The 21,798-nt window shown below is 41.4% G+C and overlaps 1 protein-coding gene across 1 annotated transcript in view; it reads left to right on the top strand.

The window, feature by feature from the left end:
• Positions 1 to 21,798, top strand: part of myom1b (myomesin 1b) — a 210,909-nt gene that overhangs the window by 82,088 nt on the left and 107,023 nt on the right. Inside the window, exons 13-17 of the mRNA XM_078540637.1 lie at positions 2,272 to 2,328; positions 3,487 to 3,611; positions 4,717 to 4,900; positions 5,410 to 5,584; positions 7,240 to 7,361. Coding sequence (XP_078396763.1) covers positions 2,272 to 2,328; positions 3,487 to 3,611; positions 4,717 to 4,900; positions 5,410 to 5,584; positions 7,240 to 7,361 — 663 coding nt within the window. The remainder of the gene's footprint in view (positions 1 to 2,271; positions 2,329 to 3,486; positions 3,612 to 4,716; positions 4,901 to 5,409; positions 5,585 to 7,239; positions 7,362 to 21,798) is intronic.

Genomic DNA, 21,798 nt, shown 5'->3' with positions numbered 1-21,798 from the left:
CATGGATAGCCTTATAGTTCTTGGCACGGTCCATCACACAAGCCCATTCTACTCTCTCTCACCTCATGTACTAAAACCCAGGTCCTTCAATGAGGTCCAATGCACTTTGGTTGCAAACCCTTTATGCGAGGTCTACCGCCACCCTTGCTAAGGAGATGAGCAGGCCAAACAAATCCCCAAGTGAGGTCTGACAAAGGCTTCAGTCAACTGCAACAAACACCTCTTAAAACCTACACCCAAATCCCTCTTGCAATCAAGGCTCACTTGCACAATACCTCCTTACTTGCAGCCTTCACCTGCATGTTATCTCAAAATGACAAATCACCAAGGAAGGCCATTCAAGATTGGACGTGCCCACCAGAGTTTCCTCCAGATATGTAGGTCAGCCTGGTTTTCTACTGTTGAGGAGACAGTGTAGAGTTTCAATCTCTTAGCCCTGAAACTTCATCTCTGGTGTTCCTTGCCACTCATATAGACTGAACTCGCCTCACATACCCGTGACATCCACCCATATCTGACACCAGAGCAACAGCAGCAGGAGATGCAGTGACCTCGCTGAACATATTTTCAGAGGTCAGAACATGATGAGCTGCAAGCAATGACTTTCATGATGCTTGCCCAGGCCATACACTCACAAATGACGGCCACTGCTTAATCATGCATATGTGGGATTATTTAATAATCACTATGTTGATAATGTGAGAGAACTGAATCTATAGAAGTTCATTATCAGACTCTGATAGGGGTCCCAATTCCACACCCTTAAATGCCTGCGACCACTGAAGCAACTAGCGGCAAGATGGAATCCAGGAAACTTCCAAACAGTGCAAGTGAACATATACTTACAAGTGCCAAAACTATTTACAACGGTTGTACACCCATGCCACCTGTGTGCCTTGAATACTTCTTAATCTTTTGTTGCCTACTACTATGTCTAGGTGCAGCCCTAACATCCAAAGCTGAGGTGGAGGCAGACTGCTGACTGCTATGCCCCGTTGAGTGTGTTGACTTTGGTAGGTGTCCTCTGGTGGCCAGAAGACCTAGAGGTCCCCAGCCTGCTAATGGTCTCCTGCTCAGGTGCAGGTGCACCCCCTCAGCCTGCTAGAGGTGATGGGGTCACTAGCATAGGGGAGATAGAGCGGCAGGGTAACCTTGGAATGTCCTGTGATGAAGCCCCAGGGATGCCTGGCTGGTGCTTCTCCTCCCTGTGGATGTCCCTGACTCGCTGAGGCACCTTGAGGGAGGTCGAGGTGTCTCATCCCGTCTCACCGAAGCACTGCTGCACTGCACCCATGGCTAAAGCGATGGAGTGGAGGTCCGAGTGCATATCCAGCAGCCACTGTACATTCTGCTGGACCTAGGTCTCTAAGGTGGCCGCCACCCTTTCCATGGAAGTGCTTGCATGCCGGAGCCAGAACAGCAGATAGAACATGAACAGACTCCTCCAGCCTTCAGTCCAGTCTGCGCATAGCCTCTGGCATCATTGCCTGATATTCCCCTGCCTGTGTCTGCATCTCCAACATGTCTCCTAGGGCCTGGACAGCCTGGAGATGAGTCTGCAGGGAGGCTTCACTGAACCGTGGGGCCACATGTTGTCTTTTCTGTGACATTCTGGGCTCGGCAGAATCTTGAATGACCGCCAGACTGAAGCTCCCGGCCTGCAGTGAGTGAATGGCTGTACGGGTATCCTTTAAATATGGCGCCCGGACTTTCGATCCCATAACGTGCTGGTGGGGTCAATGACTTCCAGCACAACCCAGCCATGAGACTTGCCATGCTCCTTGCGGTTGCATAGGTAATGAGCTGAACAACGCAATTTGCATGTGCTCAGCCATCCTGCCTCCCAGCAGAAATCATTCTCACTTCCACGCCCGCCACCGCACTTAGGCTGGAATTTTCTGGCCCCTCCCATTGGTGGGATCTTCTAGTCCCACTGAAGATAATGGGCGTTTGAATGGCTCGGCACATCCACTGCAGTGGAACCTGCTGCGGCAGGGCTGGAAAATTCCAGCCCTAGACTCCAGAACGGAAGATTCCGCCCACTATATCTGTCTCCTCCTCAAAGAAATGCAGAATTTTGTTATTAAAAAATGCAGCTAATGGCTTTAGTTTTAAACATATATTCTATTTAATGCCATAGGTATGCACATTTTCCCAAGTTTGGTTAATTCTTTCCACCTATCTTTTCCTACACAATAAAAAGGTTTTGAAAACTCTTCTTCAGGTTTGTTTAAAACTGTGTTTTATCTTTTTGTGTTATTTAATTATCAGGAAAGCCATTAGCCCCATGGACGGGACAGATTATTGTAACAGAAGAAGAACCAACAGGTAAAGAATATGTCTTTTCCTAATCTGTGAGATCAAACTCAACCTGTAACAATATGGAATCAATCAAAACACTTTTTCTTCTAACATGCGTTCAAATCCCAACATGGTACCTGGTGTAATTTCCTTACAACATTTAAGAAGTATTTAGATGAGCACTTGAAATGCCATAGCATACAGGGCTGTGGGCCAAGTGCTGGAAAATGGGATTAGAAGATTAGGTGCTTGATGGCTGGCACAGACACGATGGGCCGAAGGGCCTGTTTCTGTGCTGTATAACTCTGACTATGTATTTTTCTTTTTTTTTCTCAGAAGATTTTATTGAACTTGTGAGAATGGGGTTATTAGTCTTAATTGAGGGAGATTTTAGCTTTTGGGTAGGTGACTCATGGGGCCAGCCAGCTCCCACACCAGTGACAAAGAGACCAGAACCGTTTTGAAGCCCGAGCCTCATTTAACTGGAACCAACAAGATGTAAGTGCCAAACGGGCACCAAGTGGGCCCTCCCAATGAAGCTTGTTTAGTTCGGGCTGAGTTAATGTCGGCTATTATCAAAGTAAATCCTGGAGAAGGCTGTGATTATAAGAGGGGTTGCCAAAGGCCTACAGCATTTTTCGTTGGGCCCATAGATGCATTCCTGCAACTGGCAATGCTAAGGAAGAGGAAAGGAGGTTTCTAAAATTTGAAGGCCCATTTTGACAAAGTCAGTTGGTTATACTTGACTAGTTACCTGAGCAGCAATTGTAAAAATTTAAATATTTAATTAAGTTTTTAAAAGCCATACCACACCACAGCAATTTTCCAACCTCCCTCCCCCCACCAACCTCCCTCCCCCCACCAGCCTCCCACCCTTCAGCTGGGGCAGCCCAGCTGCACTGTAAATGGACTTAGCACCTGCCTTTCATGTAAATGTAAATTTACATATGTAAGTACACTGAGCTCAGGAAATTGTCCAGAGTCAGGGAAATGCAGACAAGGTGGAAATCCAGTGTGCCGAAGCTCCACAGTATCTAAGCAGGGACATTAAGACCTGAGTGTCTGCAGGTATTTTGAGTCTAGCAGCATCAGAGCCTTTCTCTGCATGATGATCAGGAGGGGAAATCTCTGGACAATGTTTCACCTCTAAAGTAAACAGTTGTTGTTCCACTCCTATCCCAACAGAGGGTGTAGTGCCTGGACAACCTATAGAACTTACTGTGACTGAAGCTACCAAGAATTATGTTGTCCTCAGCTGGAAACCTCCTGGTCAACGAGGCCATGAAGGAATCATGTATTACGTAGAAAAGGTAAATACCTCAAGACAAATAGTCATTTGGTAGTACAGAACTTGGGTTTTGCTGAAACAAGAAACATTCTTTGTTGAAGTATTTTGTCTTGCACTCATCATTGGTACTTTCTTGTGAATTGTCCTGATGAGTGCAAGCTTCAACAAAAAATGTCTTTTGTTTCAGCAATACCTCAAGACACATGTGGAAAAAAGTAACGCAGTTCCCAAATATGTTTAAATGTGTATGAGTAAAATTGTGTTGTGAAATATTAACCTATGATCATCAGATCACTTTTGTATGAGATTCCTTTGGCTGCTTTCTTTTTTTTTACAAAGGAATTAAGCTATTTAAGAAAAATCCAGTCAAGTTTTACTGATGCAAAATTTAGGTGGAACTGTGTAGGTATGCATCACTATTTTCTCAGTGTACTCGATACATTAAATTGCTACCTTTTCTAAAATGGCTTTATAAAGGGTATTAACATGAAGAGAGTACTGTATTATCCATACCAAGCCAATTTTCAAACCACTTTTTATGTTGATAAAATTAATTACGGACAAATATATAACCTTCCAGTCTGGACGTATTACTATAGCTTTTATTTAGCATCAAAGAGGCATCTCTAAAATATTGGCAATTACGTTTATAATTGTTTACAGATAAGCGACATGTTGTTAAATGTTGCATCAGATATCATTTTGTCACTTGTTCATGACATCATCAAGTGACATAATACCCAGCTCTTCAGGCTTTTCATCCTTTCTACTGCCACTGGTGAATCTGTTGGGATCATACTCATATCCGTGTTACTGGGAAGTTTCTAGCAGTATTTGCATTGTCATCCTGGGTTGCCTCTTTTGGGTGGGTTGGTAAGGAGGGAAAAGGTGGCTCGATCAGAAGAATTAACATTTATTCTTCCCAGTAACATGGAAATGAATCTGATCCCAGCAGATTCTCCAGTGGCAGTACTCACAGGGAAAATCCAGCCCTAAGTGAGTCATCAACTGGTGTGATTGAAAGCACTCTACTTCCCAACTAGTAGCTATTTTAACTATTGTGAATTTGTCTTTCTTACTCCTGAACTTTTATGCTCACTTGCCCTTTCTTGGCTTGTTTGCATTAGTGTGTTGCAGGCACCGAGGACTGGCAGAGGGTTAACCCAGAGATCCCCGTGAAGTCTCCGCGGTTCGCATTGTTTGATCTGGCTGAGGGTAAATCATATCGTTTCCGTGTCCGCTCTGCTAACTCTGCTGGCATTGGTGCGCCTTCTGAGGCAACAGAATTTACTGAAGTAACAGACAAACTTGGTAAGTGTGAACAATACAACCTTAACTGACCTGGCCTGCCCGCCTTACCATATTACCTTACAATAATTGTTGCCAGGATGTCACCATTCCCTGATCAGAATTGTACACAGTACTCCAGGTAGGGTTCGGAGCAAGTGCTTTGTACTTTGTTAATTATCCCTTCCTGTGACTTATGCTCTGTCTGCCTGAGTGTACAACCTAAATCTTGTTGGTTCTTTTTACTGTTGCTGCTACACACTCTTTTCCATGTGGCGCCAATCTTCTCAAAAACAGAATAATGAGATTGGACCTGAGAAAAAAAGAAGTTTACATTTGCCCCACAAATTCTGAAGGACGAAGCTTTAAAGTATTTGATTCTAGAGTATCCCTTTTAAACCAAATGCATAGAAATACAGTTGGCAATTATCTTCAATCAATGGTCAATCATACAGAGTATAAGGCCTCTGAGACGAGTCAAAACAACCACGTTCATTTCAATACTTTCTAAATTTTTGCCTTTTTTCCTTCAGATGTTCCAAAGCCTCCTACTCATGTTGTGCCTTCGAGGAACACAGACACTTCTATGGTAGTCACTTGGGAAGAGTCAAAAGATGCAAAAGAGTTGGTTGGATACTACATTGAAGCAAGCATCAGTGGATCTGGAAAATGGGAACCATGCAACAACAAACCAGTGAAAGGAAAAAGGTAGGCTTGAAGGCCATTAGAGAGCCTTACAAAAATGAAGCAGGAAGGGATAAGATAGGATCAAAATGAATGAGATGGAGGGAGAATGAGTGTGTGTGAAGAGTGTTAGATTCAGAATTTGTCAGTGAGCATTTAGATGCTTACTGCACTTTAAACCTTGCTGGGGAACCATAGAGAGGCTGATGCCACTTATGCCTAATTGGAACTTGTGTGTGAATTAAAGAGAGAAAAAACACTAAGACAGATATAAGAATGAGGTACCTTTTTGTGTTCCATAGATGTATTGTTTCAGTTACTGCTCTTCATATCTGAAGACTTCAGTGTACAGAACATATGCTGGGATTGGAGAAAATGCCTATAATAACACCAAACCCTTTCTGTTTGTCGTGTTGACTGGTTCTGCATCATGCACCTATTTGTTTGATATTTTCTCACATTTCATTTAATTTTCTTATATTTTGGAAGAACAGGGAATCACCAGACCACAATCGAACAAGTGCAACATTCATTCATCTAAACCGATCAAGATTGAGAGCACCTTGGTATCAGCTGGCAGGGTCAGGCAGTTTGAGATTGGTCGCTGGCCGTTTCAAAGCTGCCACCCCCATTAAAAGGAGTAGAACAGCATATAAGCCCTCAACATCAATGACATGACCAGTGGCTTCAGAGAAAGAAAACATAAAATAATGTGGTTTTTTGGGCAGAAAAGTGCTGGTGGAATAATTTGAATAGAAAGTACTCCACTTAAATTTTCCTTTCCTTGTAAACCTATAAGAGATGGATTTTTTATGTTAGTTATGTTGGGATTGAATAAAAAATCATGGTCCCTTTCAACTCTCCCCCACCACTACCCTCTCCATTTAGGTTGCAGCACAAACAGGTTAGGAATCTGCTCGTTCTAGATTCCCCCCAAACTCCCAAGCCTCACCCAGTCAACTTTGTCATGCTGTTCCAACCCAGGAATTTTGCTCCATTATTTTAGATGGGTTAACATCTTTGCTAAAGACAAATCAATTTCATAAAAAAGCATCAACATGTTTACAGCGGGGTTGTCAACCTTACCCAATTGTTGAGTCTCCAGGAATAGAAGGTTAATCTCCTGGGCATTGCTGTTAGTGAGGGAGGTCAACGGGTCACAGGACCTTAAGGGGGGACGGGGTCGCCTGAAGTCATAAGGGGGCTTCCGATGGAGGTGCCCACCCCCCCCCCCACCACCCCGCCTGAGATCTAAGCCCGTTTATCTTTGGGCTTCCCCCATGGCAGGTAAATCCTCTCACCAGCCTAAAAATTGAGGCTGGATGGGAAACGGCCCTTGGCCACTTAAGGGCCTCAGTTGGGACAAGGACGGGTAGCCCTTCCGAGGCCTTGCCCAGCCCAGTGTAAAATCGCTGCGAGGTTGGGGCAGGCAGGAACCCAGATGGAATCGTGTTCCTTCAATTTCACGCTCACCCCTGTCGAAAAACCCACTGATGGGGGTGCGTGTAATTCAGACCAGAGTTATCCACTGAATTAAAACTCTTGGTATACAGGTACTTGTAGCCATAAAAAGTAAGAAAAATGTTAATTGAAACATGAATAAAAAATTACTGTGACACATCTTTATAAATCTATAAAAACAATTATCGATGTTGGAAATGAAGTATTTTGTTTAATAGGTTTATTTGTCATGGGCTACAAACCGGACAGTTATACAAGTTCCAAGTCAGGGCTGTCAATGCAGCCGGGCTGAGTCAATTCTCACCTGAGTCTGAGGCACTGGAAGTCAAAGCTGCTTTAGGTAGGTAATAACATTTAAACTGTTGTCATATGCAACTGTCATTTTTAACTGTGCATTTATTTAGTTTTAAAAATACATTTACTTATTTTTGAAAATACATTTACTTATTTTTGGTGGATTTAGTTTGAACATTCATCTTATCTTTGAAAGTGTATTTATTTATTTCTGGAAATGAAATAATTTACTTTTGGAAGTGCATTTATTGATTTTTGAATTTGCTGTTTAATTAATGACACACTGTTTTCACAGTGCCATCTGTATCACTTTATCATCCCTGATGCCATAAGTCGTTGTTCTGATCATGCACTGTGCCTGTATCACATGGAAAGCATATTCTTTTCCATTGAGCCTATCCATTAGCCACTGTAAGAAACCTCACATGAGTCTGCTTCACAGTCATATGTTCCAAAGCTTACCTGAACTATGGATTACCAACTTTGCTCCAGCATAACGTAATGTATCCCATAAAACACCACCATGTGCATATCTTATTCATACCTAAAGTCATCTAACTTCTTTTCTGATCTGCATCTACTACAGTTTTTGCTTGTTGCCTGTTTAACAATACAAGAGCACATTTAATGCCTGTTCCCAACACTGCTGATGCCTGCTCTAACAGATTGCTTTGTCTCATGTAAGCAAACATTTAATGAGCTCTATTAGGTGTGTGAAATGCCCACACTGCAAAATCCTGCGTTTATCAAAAACTAATCCATGCACCTCCTACTCAATATCATTTAGCATTTTCATTTTAGGTTTAAATAAATCAATTAGAGTGTTAATAAATCTAAATTAGATATTTAATTATTAATGAGCATTGCGGACCTTCAACCCAGTTCCAGTTCAATAAACAATTAGTTTACTGAGCAACTTGTGAGATCTTTGTTGGGCATTAGATACAACAGTATAATTACGATTATCAGATTACATAGCATTGGTGTAATAAATACAACTATTTAATAAGACAAATTACTGAAGCAACTTATTTTTTTCATTCACTAAATATTTTATGATGCTATTAAATCTGCCAAGGTATTGTCATGAATAGTTTTGTCAGATAGAATTTCATACATCTTAACTGTACTGAACTGATGTTGCTGTTTTAGTTTTCAGTTAGGTGTTGCAGTTATCTTTGAAGATTATTTGTCATGACAGGAGTTGAACTAGGAACGGTTAAGGGTGAGTTTCAGGCTGAGAGACTAAGATCAGGTGGGTTTTACTGGTGCTACTTGTGGAGCATTTAACACTTCTTAGAAGGGAGGCATATGAGCGTTTGGGAGATATTAGTGGGGTTTTCCGTCCATCTGAAGAGATTTAGGGCCCAATTGAATTGCTGCTTGTGACTGTGTACTGTAGCTCTGTTTTTTTTGTCTTCTTCTCTGATACTCCATCCTTTCTCTGTGTCTCTCTCCCTCTCTCTTTCAAGCTATTTTTGCAAGTTATTTTTCACTTGTACCTCTTACTGTTACCTTCCCTCTTTTCCCTGTGGATGAAATTGATCCTTGCCAGCATTGTAAAACGTGCTTGCGAGCAAATCAGGTGCTCTTTCTAATCCCACCTTCCTGCACCCGGCCCATAGCCCTGCAGCTTAAGGTGCAGATCCAGGTACTTTTTAAAAGAGTTTAGAGTTTCTGCCTCTACCACCAACTTGGGCAGTGAATTCCAGACACCAACTACCCTATGCGTAAAAAAGTTCTTCCTCATGTCCCCCTACACCTTCTGCCACTTATCTTGAATCTATGTCCCCTGGTTCTAGAATTCTTCATCAAGGGAAACTATTTTATCCTGTCCACTCTATCTATTCCCCTCATAATTTTGTACGCCTCAATCAAGTCACCTCTCAGCCTTCTTTGTTCTAAGGAAAATAACCCCAACCTATCCAATCTCTCCTCGTAGCTACACTTTTCTAACCCTAGAAACATTCTTGTAAACCTCCTCTGCACTCTCTCCAGAGCTATTACGTCCTTCCTGTAATGTGGTGACCAGAACTGCACACAATACTCCAGTTGTGGCCCTCACCAGTGTTTTATACAATTCCAACATTATATCCTTACTTTCATATTCTATACCTCTGCCACTGAAGGAGAGCATTCCATATGCCTTCTTTACAACCTTGTCTACTTGAACTGCTGCCTTCAGGGACCTGTGTACTTGTACGCCAAGATCTCTCACTTCATCTACCCCTCTTAGTATATTCCCATTTATTGTGTAATCCCTATAACTGTTTGACCTCCCTAAATGTATGACCTCACACTTCTCTATGTTAAAATCCATCTGCCACTTTACCGCCCACTCCACCAACCCATCTATATTGTTTTGGAGATTATGGCAATCCTCTACACTATCCACTACTCGGCCAATCTTTGTGTCATCTGCAAATTTCCTAATCGTGCCCCCCACCTTCACGTCCAAATCGTTAATATATAACACAAACAGCAAGGGTCCCAACACTGAGCCCTGTGGAACACCACTTGAGACAACTTTCCATTCGCAAGGGCATCCATCGACCATTACCCTTTGTTTCCTGTTACAAAGCCAACCTTTTATCCAGTTTGCCACATTACCTTGAATCCCATGGGCTTTTACTTTCCTGACCAATCTGCCATGTGGACCTTGTCAAATGCCTTGCTAAAATCCATGTACACAACATCCACTGCACTACCTTCATCAACCCTTCTTGTCACTTCCTCAAAGAATTCAATCAAATTTGTGAGGCAAGACCTTCCTTTAACAAATCCATGCTGACCATCCCTGACTAGTCCATGCCTTTCCACATGACAGTTAATCCTATCTCTCAGGATTGATTCTACTAATTTGCTCAACACCGATGTAAGACTAACTGGCCCATAATTGTTTGGCATTTCCTTTGATCCCTTTTTAAACAATGGAACTACGTTTGCATTTCTCCAGTCCTCCAGTACCTCCCCTGTATCTAGTGAAGATTGGAAAATCATCCTCAGAGCATCTGCTATCTCCTCCCTGGCTTCCTTCAGCAGCCTTGGAAACAATCCATCTGGCCCTGGTGACTTATCAACTTTCAAGGATTTCAACCCTTCGAGTACTTCCTCTCTCTTTATGACTATCCCGTCCAATGTCTCGCAGCGTTCCTCCTGGGCTACTATATCGACATCCTCTCTTTCCTTTGTAAACACGGAGACAAAATATTCATTCAAAAACCTTCCCACAGCCTCTGCATCTACAAGTTTCCATCTTCATCTCTGATGGGTCCCACTTTTTCCTTAACTAACCTTTTAGCATTAATGTATTGGTAAAACATCTTTGGGTTATCTTTAACTTTACTTGCTAATCGTTTTTCATGCCCTCTCTTTGATTTCCATATTTCCTTTTTTACTTCGTCCCTGCACTTCCTATATTTGTCTAGGCTATCTGCAAGTGCTTAGTTCTTTGTGCCTATCGTACGCTTTCTTTTTCTATTTGATCTCACCCTGTATTCCTCGAGACAACCAGGGGGGTCTAGATTTGGCAGTACCACTCTTATTTTTGGAGGGGACATGTCTGCTTTGTATAATTAGGATCTCGCTTTTTAATGCTTCCCACTGGTTTTCCACTATTTTATCCTCCAGCAGTGCTGTCAAGTCCACCTTAGCCAAGTCCCTTCTCATTTCTGCAAAATTTGCCTTCCCCCAGTTCAAGACTTTTACTCCTGCCTTGTCTCTGTCCTTTTCCATGGTAATGCTAAATCTAACTGAATTGTGATCACTGTCCCCGATATGGTTGCCAACTGTCACTTCACCCACTTGCCCTTCTTCGTTCCCCAAGACTAGGTCTAGAATTTCATCTCCTCTCGTTGGGTTTGTCACTAATTGGTTGAAAAAATTTTCCTGGACACACTGCATGAATTTTTCTCCCTCAGTGCCCCTTATATTGTTTGAATCCCAGTTGATATTAGGATAGTTGAAGTCTCCTACTATTATTGTCCTCTTGTTCTTACAAGCAGAAATTTGCCTGCATATTTGTTCTTCTATCTCCCTTTCACTATTTGGGGGTCTGTAGTTTACTCCCAGTAGTGTGACTGTGCCTTTTTTATTTCTAAGCTAAATCCATAAAGCCTCGTTTGTTGACCCATTTAGTATATCATCCCTTCTCACAGCTGGAATTGATTCTTTAACCATTACTGCTACCCCTCCTCCTGTTTTATCTCCTACTCTATCGTGTCTGAAGACTCTATAACCAGGGATATTAAGCTGCCAGTTTTGTCCCTCCTTTAGCCAGGTCTCCATTATAGCAATGACATCCTGCTGCCATGTGTCTACCTGTGCCCTTAACTCATCTACCTTATTTGTAATACACCTTGCATTGAAATATAAACAGTTTAAACCCGTCAATTTCCCTTGCTGGACACTTTTTAAACTTTGCTTCTCCTGTAACTCCATGTCTATCACAACGTCCCTAGCTAATGTTCTACCTCCATTTTTCTGATCTGAATCTGACCTATCTGATCCTACTCCTGGGATCCCATCCCCCTGCCACACTAGTTTAAATACTCCCCAACAGAACTAGCAAAAGCCCCTGCAAGGACACTGGTCCCAGCTCTGCCTGGATGCAGCCTGTCCAGTTTGTACAGGTCCCACCTTCCCCAGAACCGGTCCCAGTGCCTCAAGAATCTGAATCCCTCCCGGCTACACCATCTCTCCAGCCATGTGTTCATTTTGTCCATCCTCTTATTCCTGCTCTCGCTAGTACATGGAACTGGGAGTAATCCTGAGATTACTACATTTGAGGTCCTGCATTTTAATTTATCTCCTAACTTCCTGTACTGAGCTTGCAGGTCCTCATCCCTTAGTTTACCTATGACGTTGGTACCAATGTGTACCACGACCACTGGCTGTTTACCTTCCCTCCCCAGAATGTCCTGCAGCTGCTCCGTGACATCCTGGACCCTGGCACCAGGGAGGCAACATACCATCCTTGATTCACGTTTGCGGCCACAGAAGCGTCTGTCTGTGCCCCTAACTATTGAATCCCCTATCACTATAGCCCTGCCACTTGTTTTCCTCCCACCCCTCTGAGCAGCAGAGCCACCCACGGTGCCGTGAACTTTGCTGTTGCTGCTTTCCCCTGAAAGGCCATCCCCCCCAACAGTATCCAAAGCGGTATATCTGTTTGAGAGGGGGATGACCACAGGGGACTCCTGCACTACCTTCCTGGATCTTTAACTATTTCTGATGGTCACGCATTCCCTTTCTGTCTGTGTAATCTTCACCTGCGGTGTGACCGCCTCGCTAAACGTGCTATCCACGACTTGCTCAGCATCACAGATGCTCCACAATGAGTCCGCCCGCAGCTCCAGCTCTGAAATCCGGTTAGCTAGAAGCTGCATTTGGACACACCTTCCGCACACATGGTCACCAGGGATGCTGGAAGCGTCCCTCATTTCCCACATCCTGCAGGAGGAGCATATCATGGGTCTGAGTCACCCTGCCATGACATCCCTCTCGATTAAGCTAGCTACTCCCTCAAAAAATATGTTAGCTTGGGGCCTTATTTATGTTAGCTAGGAACCTTGTTTCTTGACTAATTACTACTCTATACTTTTTTTGTAGCTCCTACCTCAGTATTAAGCAATGAATTACTTTAATAGATTGAAAAAAAACCCACCAGGATTTACTCACCAATCAGCTGCTTTTTTAAAATATCCACTTTCAGAAGAGTGTCCCTCGTACGTCCGGTGCACTCCTGAAGGCACTGCATCTTCCCTCTCTCTCTTTTTTTTTGGTTTGAGGAGGAGGGAGGGATAGAAACACTACAGCAATATAATGTTTGGGGCTATTCCGTTCTTTGACAGTGGGTCCTCCTCGATCCCCTCCTGAGTTGCAGTGACTGCACTGACTTTTCCCAGAATGCTTCTCAGTCACTTCTCACTACTGCCCTCTGTTGGATAAAGTTTCCATTGAAGTCGGTAGAAAATAGACTGCCAATTCATTGAGTGCATCATGTTCTACTGATGAAGACCAATTTCAAACCCTGTTTCTCCCTCATGGTCACATCTCCATTATTCTTCATTAGTCTACCAATGTGCCTCTTGGTACTCTCTCCTCTCTTTTTTTGTTTCTATTCTTCTGACTACTATTTATTTCTATGCTACTCTGATTCTTTCTTCTGAGTTTCTCAATTTGTTACTTTCTTCCTGCGTCTCTAAACAGTAACATTTCCTCTGTGCATTTATCTCACTGTTATTGTTTCATCGTACCTGGTGCTTTTCTCCTGTTATTCCAGTGATCTCGGGGAACTGCATTCTTTTATTTTCACTGAACTACAGTTTCTGCCTTTTCCTCTGATGGTCCTTCACAATGGGATCTGTATGAGCGATCAAGCAAGAGAGTGCAGCACAGCTAGAGTCAGGGTTTTGTGGAGAGCAATGAGGAGAGCATGGAGAATCAGAGATAGCACTGGAGGGTGGTAAGCATTAATTAACATGAGTATGCCTTTGGCCTTTTGTCAGGTTATATTCCTGTGATGTACATTATGACATTTTCCTACATTAAAGGCATTATAAGTGCAAGTTGTTGTTGCTGCTGCAAATATATTTTTCATGTTGGCCAAAGGATGTCAGGGAATGAATTACACGGTGTGGGTAGTAAAGGTAGTGCTTACCAACTGGAGGGGGTGTATCTACAGTGCAGGCTGTTGTGTGTAAAATAGGGGAAGGCACAGGGCGATGGGATTGGGTGCTTTAAGTGTAAGCTTGAAACTTGTCTTTCTCAATTATTGTTTTTGTAATTATGTGAAGTTTATTTTTATAGGTTTACAGTGGAATGGGGTAGAAGCTATGTCGATGGATGCAACTTAGTGAATTGTTTATGTTGCAGAGCGATTGGGCTGAAGTTCTGTGCAATAAGATTGGTGAAACATGAAAGTAGAAAAAAGCTTAGAAAGGAGAAAACCCAGTCATTTGTCCAGTGAGGAAAAAATAAATTGACAGACATTCAAGCTATTCATGATAGATACTAGATTCATAAGATGAACTGGAGTCATGATATTTACTGCAGACACAAACCTTTTCTATTTTATGAAAAAGGTTTACAGGTTCTCATAATTGTCAAAGTGATTGTTGAAAGCTTTTGAATGTTTTAGATACTTAAAAACAAACATTACTCTGTTTAACATATGCCAGTACAAAACTATTGCTAACATAAAATTTTATACTCTTCTTCTTTCGAAAGTGCAATGCTATGTGTTAGTAGTCAGAGCATTGTATTTCTGTCTATTATAGGGACAGATGCATCTTATCCATTGTTTTGAGCTTTGCTTGTTGCCATATTAAATATTTAGCAAAACATGTTCTTGTATGTCTTTCCTTGTTTTTTGTATGACATGTTTGTCTTCATTTCTTCATCCTTGAAAAAATGAAGTATATCTTGTTGCACAATCAGATCTGTTCATGAATGCCTGATTAATTACTTTATTTAACTCTAGGAGGAGGAGTGACTCATGGTGTGTTTCCTGAACAAAGTGGTAACACTGGCGGACTAACAGAAAGATGTGCACGCTGGGATGGCAAGCATGAGGCATCTCAGCCCGCACGTGACACTTTACTAAGTTGTGATGCAGTGCTTAACAGACACCCGCTACCCACTGGCTATGATAATTTGCCACACGTAGAACCAAAGGAGGTAAATGCAGAACGGACAAGCAAGTCTAATCTCAGAAGTCCAAAGGTACAAGATATGTACGAGGAGGTCCCAAAGAATAAAGATAAGCATGAAAAGGGCCCAAAGATACAAGATATGCACGAAAAGGGTCCAAAGGTACAAGACAAACATGAGGAGGGTCCAAAGATAGAAGATAAGCGTGAGAAGGGCCCAAAGGTGCAAGATATGCACAAGAAGGGTTCTAAGGTACAAGATAAACATGAGAAGGGCCCTAAAGTACAAGATATGCACAAGAAGAAGGATAACCTAGGTGAGAAATCAGGGAAACAATATTAAAATTAAACACATAAAGGGGGGGAATCCTATTCTGAGAAGAACTGATCTGGTCTCAATAAATGTGATTGATGTTTAATTGTTAGGAAGGTTTTATGAATGGTAACAAAAAACTATTAACACCTCTCACATGAAAGGAAATCTCCAAATACTTTACAAAGGACGAGAAGCATTTTGAGCAGGAGGTAGGAGTAGATTGGAGGTGGAACCAAAACATGGTTTAGGCAATAAATTTTAAGGAGGCTTTGGAAGGAAGAGGGAGAGACATATCAGTTAATTATTTTTAGAGAGCATTTCAAGGGGTAAGGGCCTAATAGGAGAAAGATTGTTCTCTAATATTCAATTGGAACATGAACAGTAACCTTTATTCAGAGCAGTGAGGGCTATGGGGAAAATATACAACTGGAGAAAGCTATGAAGAAATGTGGCTCTGAAAAAATGTTAAAATCAGGACTTTGGCATTAGGGATTGTGTGTGTGTGTGTGTGTGTGTGTGTGTGTGTGTATGTATGTGTGTGTGTATGTGTGTGTATACACGCAATGGAGCTTAGAAAGGAAAGGAGTGAAATCATAATGTGCTCATAGCTGTTTTGTTGGGAATGATCTTTGTGTATATTGTTTCCATATTCAGTCTTATGAGTTGAGAATTGACCAGTTTAGCCAGATAATTGAACAGGTTATCTTTTTCACTTTATACTACAAGGCAATTACTGCCATTCTTGACTCAGCAAATTGCAGTTGTCATCCTTGTCAGTAAGCTATTACTATTCATCATGGTACTTTCAGAATTCCATTAAAAGCAAAGATACTTTAGCACTCCATTTGCGAAGAACCATTTTATATCGAATTATAATTATTTTTATTTGTTCTTTGGATGTGGAAAAAGCAGTATTTATTGTAAATGCCTAGTTGCCCTAAGAGAATAAGATCAGTCACAAAATGTACGATGTAACAAGTATTAAAGAGTGAGGAGGACTGCATAAGACTTAAAGGAGATGGCGGGGAGGGTTCTGGAGAGGGGAAACATAAGCTTACAAAACAAAAGCATATGGCAGCATTGCAGGGCAGCTATTTAGGTATTGATACCCAGAGGGTGACAGGAAGGGACAGTGCACAAACATAAAAAAACAGCAGCAAATAGGGTCAAAAGGGGAAAAAAATGGTAAAAAGGCAAAATTAATGGCTCTTTACTTAAATGCACATAGTATTCAGAACCAAATAAATGAATTAACTGCACAACTAGAGGTTAATGGGTATGATCTTATCGCCATTATGTAGACATGGTTACAAGGAGATCAAAGTTGGGAACTAAGTATTCAGGGGTATGTGAATTTTCAAAAGGACAGGCAGGAAGGAAAGGGTGGTGGGGTAGCTTTGTTGGCTGGAGTAGGCTGGGAAAGGAGTTTAGCAGAAAAGATGGTTGATGAACAATGGCAGACATTTAAGAAAATAGTTCATGACTCACAACAAGATGTATCCCAGTGAGAAAGAAGGATTCTAGGAAGGGTATAGACCAACCATGGTTAACCAAGGAAGTTAAGGAGTATCAAATTGAAAGAAAAAACATACAATGTGGCAAAGATTAGTGGTAAGCCAGAGGATTGGGAAAGTTTTAAAAATCAACCAAAGATGACCAAAAAAAAATAGAGGGAGAAAATAAACTTTGAGGGTAAACTAGTAAGTAATGTGAAAACGGACAGTAAGAGCCTCTTATAATAATGTAAAAGGAAAGAGAGAGGCCAAAGTGAACATAGGCCCCTTAGAGAATGGAAATAAAAATGGGGAACCAGGAAATGGCAAAGGACTTGAATAAATACTTTGCATCAGTCTTCACGGTAGAAGAATCTAATAGCATTCCAAAGATACTAAAGAATCAAAGGGCAAAAGGGAGCAAGGAAATAAATACAATAACAATCACTAGAGAAAGAGTACTAGGAAACTAATGGGGCTAAAGGCCAATAAGTCCCCTGGACCTGATGGGTTACATCAGAGATGTTGGATGCACTGGTAGTAGTCTTTCAAGAATCCTTAGAGTCTGGAAAAGTCCCAGAGGATTTGAAAACTGCCAGTGTAACACCCTTATTCAAAAAGGGAGGGAGACAAAAAACAGGTAACTATAGGCCAGTTAGCTTAACATCGGTCATTGGGAAAATGTTGGAGTCTGTTATAAAGGATGTAATAGCAGAGCATTTAGAAATACATAATATAATCAAGCAGAGTCAACATGGCTTAATGAAGGGGTAATCATGCCTGACAAATTTTATTAGAATTCTTTGAGGAGGTAACAAGCAGGATAGATAAAGGGGAACCAGTAGATGTAATATTTGGATTTCCAAAAGGCGTTTGATAAGGTACCGCACATAAGGCTACTTAATAACATAAGAGCCCATGGTATTGGGGGTAATATATTAGCATGGATAGAGGATTGGCTAACTAATAGAAGACAGGGAGTTGGGATAAGGGTGGCATTTTCAGGATGGCAACTTGTAACTAGTGGAGAGCTACAGAGATCAGTGCTGGGGCCACAATTATTTACAATATATATTAATTACTTGGATGAGGGAAGTGAATGTGCTCTTGCCAAGTTTGTGGATGACACAAAAATAGGTGGGAAGGCAAGTGGTGAGGATGATACAAAGAGTCTACAGAGGGAAAATAGAGGAGCTGAGTCTTATTTAAATGGAGAAAGACTGCAGGAAGCTGCGGCCCAGAAGGGGTCCTCACGCATGAATCCCAGAAAGCTAACATACAGGTTTAGCAGCTAATAGGGAGGGCAAATGGAAGGTTTGTCTTTATTTCAAAGGGAATGGAGTATAAAAATAGGGAAGTCGTGCTAAAAACTATACAAGGCACTAGTTAGACCACACCTAGAATACTGTGAACAGTTTTGGTCCCCTTTTCTAAGGAAAGATATACTGGCATTGGAGGCAGTCCAGAGAAAGTTCACCATGTTGATCTCGGGCATGGAGGGATTTACTTATTAGGAGTGGGTGAGTAGGTTGGGCCTGTACTCATTGGAGTGTGGAAGGATGAGAGGCAATCTTATTGAAACATATAAGATTCTTAGGGGGCTTGACAGGGTAGATGCTGAGATGTTGTTTCCCCTTGTGGGACAGCCTAGGACCAGAGGTCATAATCTCAGAGTAAGGGGATCGCCCATTTAAGACAGATATGAGGAGGTATTTCTTCTCTAAGAGGGTATTGAATCTGTGGAATTCTTTACCACAGAGGGCTGTAGAGGCTGGGTCATTAAGTGTATTCAAGGCTGAGATAGACAGATTTTTAATCAGTAAGGGAATCAAGGGCTATGGGGAAAAGGCAGGAATGTGGATCTGAGGATTATCAGATCAGCCTTGATCTCATTGAATGGTGGAGCAGACTCAATGGTCCAAATGGCCTACTTCTGCTGCTGTGTCTTATGGTTTTATGGTCTGATAGACAGGTTAGCAGAATGGGTAAACAGGCGACAATTGAACAACTTAATGTAGCTAAATATGAAGTAATACACTTTGAGATACAAAATCAAGGGAACATATACTTAATACAAAGACATTGAAGCATGTGGATGAACAGATAGTTCCTTACAAGTGTTAGTGCAAAAGGATAAAGCTGTTGGAAAAAGCAATTGAATTTTGAATTCAATAGATAGGGACATGGCACATAAGAGTAACAAAGTATTGCTTTGTTTTTACAAATGTTAACTCAGCCATGATTAAAATTATGGGCCGAATCTTCGGGTTGGTGAGCGGGAGCGGGGGCAGGCCCCGATCGCTGACGTGTAAAATGATGTGTGGTGACGTCAGGTGTGCGTCCCAACATCACTGCGCGTCATTCTGATCCTCAGTTTGGCGGGCACGCAGCAGAGTTGGCTGCGCGCCCGCTGAACTGCCAAAGGCCTATTGAGGCCATTTAAAAGCTAATTAAAGTATTTAATTGAACTGCCTGTCTAACCTTAAGGTTGGCGGGCAGGCGAAGAGCCAGGCGGCCTTCGCGTTTATCATGTAACCTCATCCACAGGCGGGATGAGGTTTCATGAAGGGTTTATAAATTAAATAAATTTTTAAATTAAAGTTAATTGACATGTCTGAACTCATGTGACACTGTCACATGAGGCGACATGCCTTAAAATTTTTTTTTTTCTTTATTAAAATTTTTTCAAATCACACTGATCTCCCTGAGGCAGCTCCATTGCTTTCTAATCATTGAAACTAATTGTACTTAAATAGTAAATGCTAATAATTAATTTTCCTTTTAACCAAATGATATTGATTAGTATGATCCACTTCCAGGAAGATAGTTTCTGTAATTAAATCAGTTCAACAAAGAAATGTAAGCAGGTTACTTCATCCTGGTCATGGCTGAAATTATAGACTGAGGAAGCGTACGTGTAATAAGTTTTAACCAAACAGGTTCAGCTTCTCATCTTAGGGACAAATTCAAATTGTTTATATTATCTTTTGATGATTTTATTCTGTTCTATCATCACTCCTGTGCTCGCTAACCTGCATTGGCTCCCGACTTATAAATGCCACAATTTTAAAGATCTCATCCTTCTTTTCAAATCCCTCCATGGCCCCACCATTTCCTATTTCTGTAACCTTTCCAGCCGTGTAACCCTCCAAGAATTCTGGTTCCCTCCAATTGTGGTCTTTATTGTATTTCTGGCTTCCCTTGTTCCACCGCTAATGTACATGCCTTCAGCTGTCCAGGCCCTAAGCTTTGGAATTCTGTCCCTAAACTTTTCCACCTCTCCACTTCTCTCTCCTTCTTTAACACTCTCTTTAAATCTAACTTTCTGATCAAGATTTTAGTCACCTGTTTCTAATGACTCTTTCTTTAACTCAGTGGCAATTTTAAAAAATCTTTTGATGTGGAGAATCTTTGGATGTTTTACTACATTAAAGATGCTGTTATTATGATAAAATAACATTTGTTTTAAATGTTTTTTGTTCTAGCATCTAGAATCAATTTTATTGTGGGGTTACTGGCTGAAAACAGTTAGTAAGCCAGGCAGTTGAAGAACTAACTAAACAGTATTATGGATATACAACCTTGCAGCTAGGAATAATTCACCATTCGCTGTGCACATGAATTCAATTCTTTCAGACTCAGTAACCTAACACTCCTAATAATTCTTTAAGACCCACATTTAAATAAAACTATTTGAAAATGGTACAACTAAATAAAAAGATAATAGTATTAGTTGGAATTTTTTAATAAATGCTTCAGTTCTGCTAGCGAATATATATACTTTGTTGGTGTGGATGTTTGTTTCACTTTCCAATAATGTACCAATATGTTTCTCAGTTTAATCCAATTTTTTGTGGAAGATATCAAGTATTGTAGTATTGACCATGCACGATAGTGTTCTTTCACTTGTGTGAAGCACATTTGCAACTCATAAACACTCTAGTTATTTGACTACTGTTGAGCCAGTAATCTTAACACACTCTCACCAGTATGATAATCTTGATCAAGATATGTCATGTTTTCAAATCTATAGATTTTTATTGAATATGTTTGTTTTCCTCCAATTTGAAAAATGTCAGTTTTTCTTCTTTCAATATCCTTTTGTATTTTACCACTTGCTAACTTCCAACCAGGGCTCTGGCACTCAGTAACTGTCTGGTGCAAGATGAGAGCAAACAACACTGGATGTTTCACAATACAATATTTGAGTATTGCTGAAAAAAGAGGCATTTTATTGACGCTTTTTGCCTTGCACCTGTCAGGACAATTCGCAAGAATACAACGTAAGGAAGAACAACAAATTTATATTGTATGAGAAGAGAGTGCTGATTAGTTGGCAATGGACGCTGATTGGTAGAGGCATTGCCATGGAGAATGCACCAGTTGATGGTGACTGACAGTTAACTGCCAAGCATTATTTAAAATTTAAACCAGGCAGCTTGACTCTGATTAGTCAAGGCATTGCCCTGAGGAATGAACCAGTGAAAGGCTGTCACTTATTTTGTTTAGCTGAAACAGGTGCAATATGTGTACATGTTCTTTCTGTCTGCAAAAAACAGGGCCCTGTGTATTAATATATGCAGTTTCCAATACACGCAAATGCGCCACACTGCAAGCCCAACTGACAATCATAAATTGGTTGTCAGCATAATTCGCGGCACACTGAGGGTTATTTAGCAAATGTTGTCCAATCATGGAATCACACCTTGGCCGTTGCACACAACGGAAGGGACATGCTGTTTGATACAATCCATCACTGGCACTGAAATTTACATACCACATTACTCATTTGTGTGATAGGCAGAATGTGTTTTTGGCTAATGAGATCAGGAATAGGAGAATAGATTAAATGAATGCGTGGCTGGAGATATGGTGTAAGAGAGAGGGGTTTAGATTCCTGAGGCATTGGGACAGATTCTGGGGAAGGTGGCACCTGTGGGACCTGTACAAGTTGTGTGGGTTGCACCCCAGCAGGACAGGGACCAATATCCTTGCAGGGGTATTTGCTAGTACTGCAGGGGA

The sequence above is a fragment of the Cetorhinus maximus genome, chromosome 4 (assembly GCF_964194155.1).
Source record: "Cetorhinus maximus chromosome 4, sCetMax3.hap1.1, whole genome shotgun sequence".
Taxonomy (NCBI): domain Eukaryota; kingdom Metazoa; phylum Chordata; class Chondrichthyes; order Lamniformes; family Cetorhinidae; genus Cetorhinus; species Cetorhinus maximus.
Note: the sequence above shows the minus strand (reverse complement) of the source record. Positions and strands in the feature narration are given on the sequence as shown.